This window comes from Rissa tridactyla, chromosome 2, assembly GCF_028500815.1.
Source record: "Rissa tridactyla isolate bRisTri1 chromosome 2, bRisTri1.patW.cur.20221130, whole genome shotgun sequence".
Lineage (NCBI taxonomy): Eukaryota > Metazoa > Chordata > Aves > Charadriiformes > Laridae > Rissa > Rissa tridactyla.
Window position 1 is genome coordinate 67,392,538 of NC_071467.1, and position 16,105 is coordinate 67,408,642.

The 16,105-nt window shown below is 43.1% G+C and overlaps 1 protein-coding gene across 1 annotated transcript in view; it reads right to left on the bottom strand.

Moving 5' to 3' along the window:
- The window catches only part of CTNNAL1 (catenin alpha like 1), a 60,969-nt gene extending 45,419 nt beyond the window's left edge, over positions 1 to 15,550 (bottom strand). Inside the window, exon 1 of the mRNA XM_054191753.1 lies at positions 15,356 to 15,550. Within this exon, the coding sequence (XP_054047728.1) occupies positions 15,356 to 15,481 (126 nt within the window). The 5' untranslated portion in view covers positions 15,482 to 15,550. The remainder of the gene's footprint in view (positions 1 to 15,355) is intronic.
- Positions 15,551 to 16,105: the final 555 nt, after the last annotated feature.

A 16,105-nucleotide genomic window follows, 5' to 3' on the forward strand; every position in this document is an offset into this window, starting at 1 on the left:
TTGATGGCCTTCAGATACTGACATTTCAGTCGTTATATGCATCATGCACAGGAAGCATCATGACAGCATGCTTAGCTAAAAATATTCTAATGTCTATTTATTATCAGTGTAATTAAGTCTTGCATGACATAATTAAGTGATACTTAAGAGACTGGGTTTCAGGAAGTATTTATAGACAACTATAAATAAAACCAGGGGAAATGTAGCTATTTCACAGCCACTCCTACAAACATGAGTTAAACTGAGAAGTCATGCTGGAAGATACCTAGGGGATAGGTAGGGTAAATACCCACATTGTACGTAGGATGATTTAGACTCTTAACAATAGTATTTGTTACTGCCTCACACTAATCAGTTTTCCTGCTAGAAAAAAAAATATTCAAGATGTTTTCTCTATGCAATGAGAATTAGCTATGGCCCTGTAGCATCCTTGGAATAACAGCTCCTCTTCCATTTTGCATATTTCCTGCTTTCTACCTTCTGTAAATTTCATAAGGGTAGAAAATTCCTTTCTGAAAAAATGTAATATCAGGAATGGAAAGCCTTTGCTAAGAAAATGCAATAGTGCTACATACTAGGGAATAAGCTAAACCCCTACAATAGAAGTGTGCTGTACAGTAAATTTAGTTGTGTTTGCTAGGACGTGTAGAAAACTTGGTCAAAAAGGTCTTTCCTACACTGCTCATACTTTTATTAGTTCATCTTGAGTTTGGGGGCGGAGGGCAACTTCTAATACTGCATTTTAGGTACTGTCTCTCATTAGGTTTTGTGTACTAGTAAAGGACCAACAGGTCTTCAGATGCATTCAGCCAGACAGCAGCACACGTTGTTCCAACGCCCACATCTGCCACGGAATACAAGCACACATGTGAGACAGCACCGAAGCTGCAGCTGCCATGTGACACCCAGTCCAAAAGGACTACAAGCAGAACTGTCATATAGACTTCTCATCACAAAAGACTGGAGCCTCAGAGATCTTGAGAAGTGAACAAGGACTACCTGCTTCCCTGTCCTAGAAATCAAAAATCTGTTAAGATTAGACGCCTGTCCAGGCATTAATGAAAGTCTTAATAAGCATCTTCTACAATTTCAAGCACTAAAATATTTTTTAGGAGTCTGACTAATGTGCAGATTTTTAGAATTGAAAAGCCTTATCTTTCTATTTAGTTTTCATGTTGTAGGGAAATACCAGAAAAAAACGTTGTAGAAACTCAACTTTGAAAGTTTTCAGAGGCTGGAAAAAATTAACCAAAATGAAATGAAACTGCATTAACTACTAATGTGCCAGTTAACTATAAGAATCCATATTCTGCTCATCCTGAAACGTTATTTCAGACAGCTGCCTCTGCTTTATGGGCACTTGAACCAGAACAATTTCCTTACACGTTATTATTAAAAATGGGCAACAAACCCCTTCTTGCAGAAATTGCAGACCTCAACGCATCACTCAGGACCCTGAGTCACTACTGTAAAACAACAGCTTCCAAGAAGTGGTATGATCCTGCTATCCCGTATTTGTGTATTTTCCTCATGCTGCCTGTGCACTGGTGTCTAGAAGAACAGTACAAATACGCTGCATGTCCAAGAGAGTTGAGTTCTGTTATGCTTGTGGTATTGAGACTGTTGTAGTTGTATCTTTACCTGAAGGCTTTTTAAAAGCATCTTCTCATTGTTTTTGTACACATCTTTCACAAAAGCCTTTAGGGAAGCAAACAAAATAAACTACTTCAACAACCTGTACGCCGGTTCGCTTATCTGCTGGCAAATGCTAACATGCTTAGAGTAGCTTCAGGCAATCTTTCACGTGTAGTGTCTAACAAGCTGATAAGCCACCTCTGAAAAGGAAAAAGGTACAATTCAGGACCTGCAGGGACAAGTAGAAGCTGACAAGAATAGCCCTACCAAATCAGATCAGTGGTAGACCTAACTTCATCTCTTATCTCCTATAGTACACAAACATGGTTGCCTAGAATAGATCATGCAAATAAAATAAGCAAATGAGACACTAGCTATACTGCACTTATAACCAGATTTTTGGTTAACTGCAAATCGTACATTTCATTTTAAAACACCACATTTGATTGTGCACTTCTCATAAGCACAACAGCTTCAACAGGTAGAAAATAGTATTTGGAAGAGGCGAAAACAGTCCTCTTCACCTCCTTCAGATCTCGGCTTCAAAACCTACTTCAGACCTCTTTGTAAAGTTTGCCAGGAAAGACAAGAGTACACAACTTCAAATTCAAATACACACCTCAGATTAACAGCACCATTGCTACGTACTTGTTACACATTCTTGGAATTGTTAAGAGATCAAAAGAAAGGATTCAACTCACAGCAAGACTGTACTATAGTAGTGAATACCCTTTCTTTGTGCTGAAGGCGTTCCTAGAAAACCAAGGGCCCTTTAAATTTCAAGATCTAAACCAAACACCATCGAGAAAATGATTATCCTAAATGTGATGCAGATGAACTTGTTCAATTGAGATATAATACTCTGATGACACCAATTTATTTCCTCCAGTGTGGGTGTTTTGGGGTTTAGGGATTTGTGGGTTTTTTCAAAGTAATGAAAACTGTGGAAACTTCAGAAATTTTTTTTCCAGTGAGATTAAATTATTCCCAACTTCTTTTTTTTGCAAGTTGCTCTGAAAAGGAACTCCAGAAAAACAAACAAACCAAAAAAAAAAAAAAAATGAACACAGCTGGCTAGTTCTTGCAACCTGTGGACTTTTAGACATTATGTGGAGGTTTGAGTTACTTTAATAATGTTACTAAAGCAGCACTATTATAGAGGAGAAATAGGCTTGCTTTTTGATGTTCACTTTTCACAGACTCCTTAAAATCAGGGACCCCCAGTGATTTGCAGACATGAAGCAGAAAAGTACATGAAAACTGACCTGTACTCCTGCCATCCTCCCTTTTTTCCACACAGGAAAGAGAGGAGGAGAAGGATCACTGGAGAATGCTCAGCGAGGCTTAACCACCAATCAAACACAGCTAACTTGTTTACTCTGACTGTTACATGTCTTACAAGTCAAAGGAGCACCTTATCTTCCCCCCACACAAGGTGCCTTCAGAATTCCTACAGAAATGAATGAAGACAATAAAGACCTTTATTTCCAGACAATTCAAATTCTACCATCTTCCTCTTTTTGAAAAGATATATGGAAGTTTACAGACTGAAATTCACACCTTTGTGCAACTTGACACAAGTTGGCAAAAACAGTTTTTCAAATTGAAAGTCCAATTTAACCTCTTATACATGCATCAACATGTATACTGAACATCAGAAAATACGTGTTTACCTATCATAAAATGCATCCAAAAATAAAATGGCCTTTACTGCATTTTTCATTGTGAATTGGCTTGCTAACTTAACTGCTGTCTTGAAGTTTGCTGAGATGTACAACTACCTTACCAGAAAAAGTGAACATAAGCTAATAAACCAAATAATTGGTTTTAGGGGTGTACATGCCAGTACATTTTCCTCCTCTCCTGTTGCCCTCTAGTTCAGTATCTTCTTACCCAAATGGGCAGATTTCATAAACAAAGCTATTACCCTGTTTCATTCTGCACCTAGAAATCCTGGGCACGAGGAAGCCTAAGTAAACAAAACCAACTCAGAGGGAAGTTCATTGTTAAAAGTGTACTTTCAGATGTGGTCAAAACAAATGCAGACATGTTTTCAGCACCAGAGAGATGCAAGTCTCAGAAATAACTCAATTTACCAACATGCTGAGATAACCCCAAAACCAGAGACTGAATGGCAAATAATCATTGTGGCTTTCCTCCCTAACTTGCCTTTGTTTGCTCAAGCAGCAGGTCAGGTACATTAACAATGCCTGAGCCAGCTCTGAGCTGCTTATTGAATAACAAGCCACTGTTGTGTAACTAAAAATTCAGACATTGTAATAAAGGATGTAACAGGGACAACACTTTCTTCTATTCAAATCGGGACTGGCTCCGATGCAGAAAAAGTTGCTTGTTAGTCCCATAAATGGGCAGCTTCACTGGCACAAATACCAGCCATTCAATCCGTCTTGCACTGCATGTTGCAGACAAGAGGGTTCCTCCAGCCTTTTTTAGAGAAGGCTTCCTCAGCAGCATTTTGACATACCACTTCAATTCAGAGCAACACCTGGTATTTCATCTTGAAAAGCACATACTTGCCCTAGGGATTAGTAGAGAAGTACAATGTGCTCTGGAAAAGGCTATGCAAATGCAACTACTACCCACCTAGAGGAATGTAAAACAAAAAACACCAAAAAACTTCATATAATCCAGGAACCATTATCTTATTTAAGGCAAAGAGCCTGTATATTCTTCTGATTGCTTCCTTGAAAAGCTCAAGGGCAACAAAAACTCATTCAGTTGGAAAATTCAAGAACATTTAAATGTAACATTGAGATACAATACAGAATCTTTGATAATTAAATGGGAACATTTTATACATGGGTCTAACTACTACATGTTAAGCACTTGCGACTTTGGACAACATTATCCTTCCAAACAATTTTGAAACCTGTGAATAAAAAAGAAAAGAAAAAAAAACCCAACACCCCAAACCCAAATGTTTACAACGTTACATCACTACAGCACAACTTTTCTTTATTGTTATTTGAAAATATATGATTTGTGTGGTTATAAGTGGTTATATTCATTCTGCTCTATAAAAAAAAAGTCAATGTTTCTCTAAGACAAAAAGCAACTTCATAACTTTATATTTTTCCATATACATCTGAAAGAACCTTAGCATTTGCTCATACTTGATTTTTGTAACTTGTGTTTAGGAGTTATCTTACCATTTGAGAATTCCTTTTATGTATAGAACCAAGAAATCATCCCATTCAGTACCTAGAGTAGATTAACAGCTACAAGTCAGCACTGGAGTCTGTATCACTACTCATTTATACCCAATAGTTTTAAACAAGGCTACTGATGGAATGCAATACAACACAATGAGTAAAAATTATTATTTAAGGCTCTATCTAGCAAGGGTTATGTTTTGTCAATGAATTAATAAACACAAAATAAATCCATGCAGAAAGCCATAGGCTCATAGCACCATACAGCAGCTATCATCATAGTTGTTTGCAATCATTAATTCATAATTCATCCTTTGGGGATTTCCTTACCTAATCTGTCTAAAACCATCTGTTAACAATGCTGAATAGCAAGAAAGCTGCTCTAATTCTTTTTGTGCAGGATCACTGTGAGGCAGTTTTGATTTAATACTCATTCTGCTGGAGAACTACAAAAATTTGTTTAATCTATAGAAAAGCCATTAATCAGATCTCATAAATTTGAAAGATAAGATTCCATTGAAAAAGAGAAATTGATTTTCAGCTATGTCAGTAAGAGGCATCTTACTTCAGCTACTTGAAATGCTACTCTGACTCATTTATCACATCAAAGACTAAGGTACTGAACATTATCAAGCAGAGGAGCCAAGCTTAACTCAAAGCCAATTTCACCATCCGAGGGTTCACAAAAAAAAACCCCAAACTGAAATCACAGCTGTTTCATGGTAGTGCTGTTGCTCAAGTGATAAAACGTTCAAGTTTTTCAAGTAATTTTTCTTGTAAGGCAGAATGTCATTAGTGATGTTAACATCATTAATTTTTAATATAACAAAATCATGTAATTTACCTATTTAGAATATTCTAAGGTACTCCCGTGCTCCCCAGCATACCTTAAAAATCACAACTGTAAATCATTAGTTATTTCCCTTTCACTGTTTCATAACAACCTAGCTTCAATGACTAAACAGCTGTCAATTAAAAACTAGCCTCAGTAAAGGGAAACCTGCAACCACATCAGCCCAGAGATATAACTGATACTGTGACGGAAGTAATCACATTATCTACAGCCAGATGACAATCTCCTAAGATTAACTCTCCCACGTAAATCAAAGAGTAAGAATCAGGCTCCTTTAGGGGCAGAGTACCTACTGTATGTCAAGTAACAGTTGAGCTGCTGCAAGCTTCATTTTCCAGAAAAAGAATTTGTATTGAGTAGAAGATTTGTAATACAAAACACAAGCTCACAACTTAACCCACAATACCTGTGGAACCAAAGGGAGAAGAAGAGTCAGTGAGTTAGTGACTAACCGAAACTAATGAGGTGCAACTCTGTACACAGGCAGCATACCATATGCTTCCAGACTTGACAGCAGAGTTAATGCGTATGACTTTGCATCCATGGCACAGTTTCTTTGCGGTACAGGATGTAAACTAAAAAGAGTTTAGCAGGAGGTTTGCCTCCTAAGTACAAGTTACAACGCAAGCCTCTACACTGTAATTCGTAATTTTATTACTCAACAGTAGTGCCAAGTCTCAAGTCTAAAGCAAGTACCAAATTAATTCACAAAGAAGAAAATGCTGGTAAAGGGGAGAAACAGCTTCTCAAAGCTTGCAAGCTGCAAGTTATCAGAATTTTTAAAGTACTGAAGGATAAAGACTAGCACCCAAGAAGCATTTTAAAAGGGGTGCACTCAGATTATTTTTTTTTTCCTCAGATGCACTGAAGAAGAAATGAGTTTAAGATAAATATGGATTACCCTACTTTTTCCAAAAAGGAATTTTCCCATCCTCCAAATACAGACATAAGGGGCAAAGCACAATCCCTGGCATTATACTGGAGTAAGAACAGCCAACAACATAAGAACCTTTTGGCACCTTGGAGGTGTGAAAGGTAAAGACCTAGAGGTACCAAAAAACACCTACTGAAACAAGGCAGCCAAGGGACTTGCTGGAACAAATCTCTCAGGGCATCTGCTGCACGGAAATGCAAATAAGTTGAAATGGATGAGAGCTTGGACTGAATGCTGAAGTTCAGGAGGGGAATGAGAGATTATACGAGACACTTCTATTTAATAACTAAGGGAGAAAGAGAGAACACATTTGATTTGCAAAAAGTTCAAAAGTAGGTATGTAACGAACCTGTACTGGAATACAATACTATGGCTACAGACTTTCAAACATCAGCTTATATACAAGACTGATGCATGATGTGGATGAAAAACACATAGGGATAAGGTTTGGGGGCTTTGCCCCCCCACCCAGTTTTTGTAGACTTCCAAGAGTAAAAAGCTAGCGATATCAAGTTAGAAGTCTAACAGTGCTCTTAATAGAGGACACTCTGCTTTAAAGCTGTTAGCAAAAACAAACAAACAACAAAAACCCCATTAAGCCAAATCCATGGCTGAATAATTCCCAAGAATACTAGTTTTGCAACTATTAAGTTTAGAAGAAATTAATGTTCATTGAAAGGTATGTGTATGTATGTCACTTACCATATATAAATCTCTTACATAGGTTTTGGCCAGTGTTGGTGCCACACATGCATACATGCCCCCCCCCCCGAAAAAGTCTTACGAAGCTGCTTTACTACATCCAGAGGAAATATCCTTCAGTAAGCAGACATAGCAAGGTCCATGTCTACGAGTATATTGAAGAACTGAACGCGAGTTGCTGTTTGGAGCTCTGCTGCTACTGGGTACAACATGAGCAACCCACTGGATTCCAAGTCAATGAGACCACAAAACAGCTTCCCCAAAGACACTGCTAGCCTACAGACAAAATCCAAAGACCAGTGTCACAGAACAGTAGCATACTGAACTCCACGTCCGCAGTTTTACACTTCTCTCTCGATAGAACATGCTTGTTCAGTTCCATGGAGAATAACATCAGTTCCACTAAATATACAGTAACTTACCAGCTATTACAGTCCATTTCTTCAGGAGTTACAACCCTCGTATACTCAGTGACTTCCCTGACACAGCTTTGCCCCATTCCTTTGACAGAATATAAAAACAGAGGAGAGCAGCTGTTCTTTTGTAGTCGAGCACAAATATGAAAGAGAAGCGATCCCTACTCCCAAATGTATCTATGTGATGTACTCGGAGAATCTGTGTGGAATGAAAGTGACTGCAGAAGAGGCTATGGAAAACATTAGATAAAATGAACCAGAAAAGCTTGCCAACATTAGATGTTATTCACTAGGATTTCAAGGGACTCAAAGATGCAACAGATGATATCAACCTTCTCATGCAATCTCCTGCTTAAAACTAGATTGACAATTGAGGTATGGAGGTTGCCTGACATTTATACATGGCAAATCAATACAAAAAATTAGTAAGAACAGAAGTAGCGGACACCCAAATAAATATGCCGTACTGGCAAAGACTCCAGCTGTTTAACTGTTTGTTAAAGGAATTCCTGCCTCATAAAACAACCACATTTCTCTGTAGAGATGACTAATTACATGGATAAGGAGGCAGTCTGCTAAAAGAAAACTAGGAAGAGAAGTCCATACCAAAGATTTCAAAGGATGCCAAGCAAGTCTCTGAAAAAAGTGAAAGAAGGCCCTTTGTATGAATAATTAACTAAGAGACAGAATGATGAGAAGGAAGATGAGGGAAGGCACGAAGTAAATGATTGCTTACTTTAATAGAGGGAGATGACTAATGGAGTTTCACAGAAACCTGCGCTGCGACATGGATTATTACACATAATCATAAAGAGAGAAGAGATAAGCAGGTAATAAAATGATCAAAATTTGCTGGTGATCCTAAGTCATTCAGGACAGTGAAGATAAGATCTGACTACAGAACTGCAGAAACATCTTGCAATGCTGACCAGGCAACAAAGTGTCAGACAAAAAAAAAATCACTGCAGATTAAAGTGATACAGATGGCCAAGTACCATTCTAGCTTCCTGTATGAAATCTAGGTCCTAGATAACCATTACTCCTCAGCAGCAAGATCTTTTCATTACAATACATACCTCCATGGAGAAAATCAGACTTCTTTATGATGAAAGGGACTTCCAGGGTTATCTATCCAGCTCCCTGTTCAAACCAGGTCCAGTTAGAGTGTGTTACTCAGGGCCTCATCCAATTAGTTCTGAACATCTCCAAAACTGCAGAATCTGTAGGTTCTCTGCACGCCTCATCCAGCGTTTGACCACCCTTACATTAGAAAAGGCCTTTTCTTATTTCTCAACAGACCTTCCCAGGTTCCAACTTCTGTCCATTGCTTCTTGTCCTATCACCACACACATCCAGGATCGGTGTATCTCCATCTTCTCCATACCTGCCCATTAGGTGGGTAGCTGTAGACCGCACTAAACTCTGCCGTCAACCAGATGAAAAATCACTGCAGATTAAAGTGGTAGAGATCCTAGCTTTCTATATGGAAACTAGGTCCTAGTTGACCATTATGTCCCTCTTCCCATGGTGGAACAAACCCGCTTCCTTCAGCCTCTCCCCTTATGTCACATGCTCCACTATCTCAGTGTTTTCCCTTGTACTAAGGAGCCCCAAACTGGACATGGTACTCCAGATGCTGTCTCACAAGTGACAACCAGAAGGGAAGAACTGTTTCTGCAGCCTGCTGGTTACGCTTCTGCTAACAACCCGGCGTGCAGCTGGCCAGCATTGCTGACTCCTGTTCCACTCTGTCCATCAGGACCACCACAGAATCACAGAATCGTAGGGTTGGAAGGTACGTCTGGAGATCATCTAGTCCAACCCCCCCCTGCCAGAGCAGGGTCACCTAGAGCAGGTTGCACAGGAAGGCGTCCAGGCGGGTTTTGAATGTCTCCAGAGACGGAGACTCCACCACCTCCCTGGGCAGCCTGTTCTAGTGCCCTGCCACCCTCAAAGTAAAGAAGTTCCTCCTCATGTTTAGGTGGAACTTCCTATGCTCAAGTTTGTGCCCATTACCTCTTGTCCTGTTGCTGGGCACCACTAAAAAGAGCCTGGCCCCATCCTCCTGACACTAACCCTTTAAGTATTTATAAGCATTGATAAGATCCCCCCTCGGTCTTCTTTTTTCCACACTGAAAAGACCCAAATCCTTCAGCCTTTCTTCATAGGAGAGGTGTTCCAATCCCCTAATCATCTTCGTAGTCCTTTGCTGCACCCTCTCCAGCAGTTCCCTGTCCTTCTTCAACTGGGGAGCCCACAACCGGACACAGTACTCTAGACGTGGCCTCACCAGGGCAGAGTAGAGGGGGAGGATGACCTCCCTCAACCTGCCTGTCACACTCTTCTTGATGCACCCCAGGATGCCACTGGCCTTCTTGGCCACAAGGGCACATTGTTGGCTCATGGTCATCCTGTTGTCCACCAGGACTCCCAGGTCTGGTGGACATCGTGTCTGGCAAAGGTCCTCTCTAGGCAGCTGACCCCAGCCTCTACTGCTGTAGGTGTTATCCTGGCCCACATGCAGGACTTGGTATCACTGCCCTCATTGGACTTCACAAACTTCCTGTCAGATCATCTTTCCGGCTTGTCCCTCTGTCCTCCAGTGTCTCAGATGCTCCCCAGCTTGCTGTAGGGGAGTTCACATGTCTGTTCAACGTGCCGGCCCATCTTCCTAACTTTCAGATCATTAATACAGATGTTAAACAATATTGGTCCCTGTATCAGTCCCTGAGGTATGCCACTGGGTATTGACCAAAAAAAACCAGAGGAAAGGTCACTGATTATATACAGACCTCTAGCTTGATCCAGTTATGGCTATTCTAAAGTCATACCTTAGTCTGAAAGCTACATCAGAAATGTTTCTCAGAAATGGGAAAACAGCTGTTGGTTGCTCTTTGGACTCTAATTCGTAACTCCAGAAACTTCTGGAAAAACAGAATATTGGCAGAACGTTATATCATGTTCTATAACTATATAACATTTACTTAAGCAGGAATTATTTTCGCTAGCTTCAGAGACAGCAAGGAAACAATACCATAGTAAAGAATAGGTTTGTTTTATCCACTTCAAGGCCTGTACCATTGTTAACTTATTCAGAATCTAAGACTGACGATAACAAAATTCAGAAATATTGGTATCATGGGCTTTTTGTTGTTGTTTAAGCTTTTATTTTGACAATATAGGTCAGCGACATGGACAGTGGCATAGAGTGCACCCTCAGCAAGTTTGACGATGACACCAAGCTGTGCGGGGCAGCTGACACGCTGAAGGGAAGGGATGCCATCCAGAGGGACCTTGACAGGCTGGAGAGGTGGGCCCATGCCAACCTCATGAAGTTCAACAAGACCAAGTGCAAGGTCCTCCATCTGGGTTGGGGCAATCCCAAGCACTGATGTAGGCTGGGCAGTGACTGGCTTGAGAGCAGCCCTGAAGAAAAGGACTTGGAGGTGCTGGTAGACCAGAGGCTCAACATGAGCCATCAGTGTGCACTTGCAGCCCAGAAAGCCAATCGTATCCTGGGCTACATCAGGAGAAGCATGGCCAGCAGGTCAAGGGAGGTGATTCTCCCCCTCCACTCCACTCTTGCGAGACCCCACCTGGAGTACTGCATCCAATTCTGGAGCCCCTACTACAGGAAAGATATGGACGTGCTGGAACGTGTCCAGAGAAGGGCCACGAGGATGACCAGAGGGCTGGAGCACCTCTCCTATGAGGACAGACTGAGAGAGTTGGGGTTGTTCAGTCTGGAGAAAAGAAGGCTCCGGGGAGACCTTATAGTGGCCTTCCAGTATCTTAAGGGGGCCTACAAGAAAGCTGGGGAGGGACCTTTTAGGATGTCGGGTAATGGTAGGACTAGAGGGAATGGATTAAAACTAGAGATGGGACGATTCAGACTGGACGTTAGGAAGAAGTTCTTCACCATGAGGGTGGTGAGACACTGGAACAGGTTGCCCAGAGAGGTGGTGGAAGCCCCATCCCTGGAAGTGTTCAAGGCCAGGCTGGATGGGGCTCTGAGCAACCTGATCTAGTGGGAAATGTCCCTGCCCATGGCAGGGGGGTTGGAACTAGATGATCTTTAAGGTCCCTTCCAACCCTAACAATTCTATGATTCTATAAAGCCAATTCCAAGACCTCTGACAGGATCTCCTGCAACAAGAAAGTTGGAAAAACATGTCCAGTAACACGCAGGCACACAATCATTCTCCAAAGTGCCTATGAAAAAGTGGGGTTTCTGAAAGGGGAGCAGCAAGCTGTAATCTCACAGATCTACACTTACGATGTTGGAGGATAGGTCACCTTCAACTACAAAAACTGTCTTTGTTCTTTCGGGAACATACACAGGCAGAGCTCAAAGTTCCCTCTTGGTGAACTTTTCCCAAGTAGCTGACTGTGAAGGTTGACAAAAAACTATTCTGCAGTTTCTCAGAGTGCTTCCTTAGAACAGATCCAGACAGACTCCTACAGCTGTGAAGATACCCAACTGCTGCTGGACTAGCAAACAGGTACATAATGGGCAGCTGAGGAAGTCACTGGTGGAGCCACATCCTGGAAAGTGCTTTTTCCCCATCTTTGCCTTTCCTCAACTGTTTAAATGACTTGTTATTAAATGAGTCAGCACTGGCCACTTTAAACACCCTTCCTGACTTGTGTTGCCAAAAACTTTCCATAAAAAAATAAAGCCCAACATAATTAGACTGGAAATGGGTAGCAGCAGTGAAGGAGATGTCTAGGTTTTAAAGAATGCTGTACTATTTACACGTGGAATACTGAACTAAAGATATCTATGCAAGAAAAAAGAATTCTACTTGCTCTGAAGAAAATTGTGGGGTTTGACCCCAAAAGTCATATTTTCTGAACTGCATGCCACATGTTTTGCACAATACTGTAGAACGACTCTTTTAGCAGTACAGATATGTAGACAGTGAAAAAGAAGTGTTAGCAAATATGCTTAATACTGCAGGTTAAATGTCTTCTTTTGTCATTTGTGGCACTATTAGAAAAGGGCCACATCAGAGTCTGAATAGATCTAGAGAAAATGAAGACCTAGTTCAACTCTGTAAATAGTAAGTTTTAAAAACAAATTTATTAATAAACATATCTAGTAATGATTCTAAGGGTAATTTCTCCTGCCAGGAAAATGGGAATCTTATACCACTGCTGTCAGCAAATATACTCTGATATTATATAGTCTATAAGAAAAATCAATCTGCAAAGTGAAATTAAGAAAATCAAACAAAAACCCCCCTCACGTTTGTCAAGTAAGAGCAAGTGGTCAAACACACATTTACAGTATTACACGTCAGTTAAGATGCTGCAGTATACAGTACATGAATTTAAATAAGAACTACACAGCAAGTTTGTTTTGTTGGTGTTTTTTTTTTTCTTAAAGAAAATAGGTTTAGCTCCACAAGAGAGACTGAAAGTGAGTTTGTCAGACAGGGCACCTTTTGTTTCTTCTTTTCTTAAAATAAGTTGTGAAAAGCAGTAGCAACATTCTGACTACTTTTTTTCAGTAGTATGTAAGTATCACATGGCGCTTCTTAGCTTTTAACAAAAGCGTAAACTGTGAAGTTAACTTCACGGCAAGATCAAATCCCTTTGCAAGTGTACTTCATACTTGCAGAAAAATAAAGTCCTGAGCATTACTGCTGATACATAGTCTAAGCAGAATATAAAAACCAGATTCTGATTAAGTACTCTATAAACACCCTTTCTGCAGAAATATCCAAACAAAGCAAGCCAGTGAGACCTCTACTGAACAGTCTAGATGAAACAGTACAGACAGAACTGATAAGCCAGTACAGTAAGTGGGGCATTTTATCAGGCAAGTGTAGGGAGCAACTTCAGCCTGAATCTGAACAGAGCTCAGCGCTCACGCTTCAGGGGAACAAGCTCACCTGGAGCGCCTTAACATACCAGGAAAACAGTAAGCTCTGTGTGTTCAGAAATGCTCAGACACCTTACACTGCATGCAGGGGAAGTGAAAGATGCTTAGCACTTCTGGAAGATGCAGTCATAGGTTTTACGGTCAATGAAAAAAATCACACATGACATATTACACATGCAACAAACCCAGAGAGAAATAGGACCACTGTTCTTAAAGGGTACTCCAGAGGAATAAGAACATGCGCATCTTCTCAGAAATCTGTTAAAAGTAAGAATTTGACATATGCAATTAAATTCAGCCTTTGCAATTGGAGGGGTTTCTGTTTGTTGTTAAGCTTCCTAAAAGCAGTCTCCATATTTTACCTCTCTCGATTGTTTCAGGAGTAGAAAATTCATAGAACTTTAATTTTACTTTGCCCTGGAACAAGTGGTTTAATCCCTTTGATAGGCTTCTTCGAACTGACTGGGATTTCTTCAAACAGAGAAAAACAAATTACCGTGAGAGGTACAGAACCACAATTACCCATCACAAACCCTTCCTGCAGCCCAGCTGTATAAATGCAAAACAAAGCTTACAACAGTTTGTTTCCAGATGGGCTATGATGATACAAACATAACTTGACCTCACCAGGACTAGTTATTTTTGTATGGTTGTGAAACACTGTTGAAAGATTTTGTACAGATAGGTTTTGACTTGCTAACTTTAATAACCATCATTCAAAGTATAAAAATACTATAGAGCAAACACTGTACTGTTTTCATACATTATTTTTCAAAAAATAAAAAAGTTTTATTGTGTGTATCAAACTGCAGTTTCGTAAGTAAAGATTAAAAAAAAAAAAAAAGACGAAAACATCAACACCGAAGTGGCTGGCATATAATTACTTAGAAGATCACTTGAAAGCTCTATTTTTATTTTTTCTAAGCTCATTTAGCACTGTATGGGACACGTTAAGAGATCACCAAGACACAGTTTGCGTCTTATTTAACTTCTTAAAATTCGGGTTCTCTCCTCGCGTGCGAGGAGGGCTCCAACTAAGGCAACGCTCAGGCCAGACCGCGAAAACACAAAAGCTTCGCCAAACCCCCTGGAATCCCACCGCTCTCCCCAGCGCCCAACTGCGAGACAAGGAGAACTCTCTCATGCGGAAAACCCTCCGGGGGAGGCCGGGGTCTGGGGGGACCCGGGGGGCGGCCGGTGCACTTCACGCTTCCCCCCTCCCAGCGCCCACCGGCCCCCTCACCGCCCCCGACGGGCGGCATCCCGGGGCTCAACCCGCCGCCGGCACCGCAGCGCCCCGGCGCCGCGGGCCTTATGCAACGGCACCGCGACCTTGCGGGGAACTTCGGAGCCTTTCTCAGGGAGGGGGAGGAAGGCAGCATCCCACACACGGAGAAGCCCGGCTCCGGCAGCGGGATACCGCCCTCGCACCGCGCCGGCTGGCGGGACGCCGGGCGCGGGACAGGAGGGAAGGAGGCTGAGAGAAGCCGCCCCCGCCCGAGAGGCTGGAGAAGGGGGATGGGGGGGAAAGTGGGGGAGGATGCGAAGCGCCGCGACCCGACCTCGCAAACTTCGGCGGCGGCCGCCGAGCTCCGGTCCCGGGCGGGAAGGGTGAGGCGGGCCGGAGCCGCCGCTGCCGCCCTACCCCCGGCCCGCGAGGGGTTTGAGGGGAGGGAGAACCGGGGGACGGGGGGTAGAGTTTAGGGAAGGGGAAGATGGGGGGGGGGCGGGGGGGGGGCGCGGCGGCATTTCTACCTGCGACACCAACGGCACCAACGTCTGCTCCACCGAGCGCGTGCGGATCTCCAGCCCGGCGTCCGCCCCCAGCCCGGAGGAGGACGACGAGGAGACGCCGCTGCTGCTGCACGGGGACGTGGCCATGGCGGGAAGAGGGGGGGAACCCCGCTGCCGCTGCCGCCAACTCCGCTCCCGCCGACCGCCGCTGGCGGGGAGGGGGCGGGGCGGAGCGGAGCGGCCTCCGCCGCTCCGCTCCGCCCCCTCCCCGCCGCTCGCCTTCCCCCCCCCCCCCCCCTCAGGCGCGCGCAGCCTCCCCTCATCCTCCCTCACACCGGAGCCGCCGGAGGAGCAGAAGCGGGATGGGTGGCTGCCGCTCCCACCGAGAGTTTTTCCGTCGCTCTCGCCCGAAGTTAGGCAGGGGCGGCTGGAGGGTCTCTGCCCCGGTGGGGGAAGTCAGAACAAGGCGGTGGATGGGGGGTTCGGGTGTCGGCCCCCCCCACGCACACCTTCCCTGCCAAGGGAATGGGAGTCAGGGCCGGTAGCGGGTCCTTGGGCTTCGAGAGGGACTTGGGCTTCCTCAGACCTTGGGCTTCCCGCCGGCTGGCGGGAAGGTGGTCCCCGCCATAGAATCGTTTTGGTTGGAAAACACCTTTAAGATCTTGGAGTCCAACCGTTAACCGAGCACTGCCAAGTCCGCCACTAAAGCATGTCTCTCTGCGCCACATCCACGCGTCTTTTGAATACCTCCGGGGGTGGCGGCTCCACCGC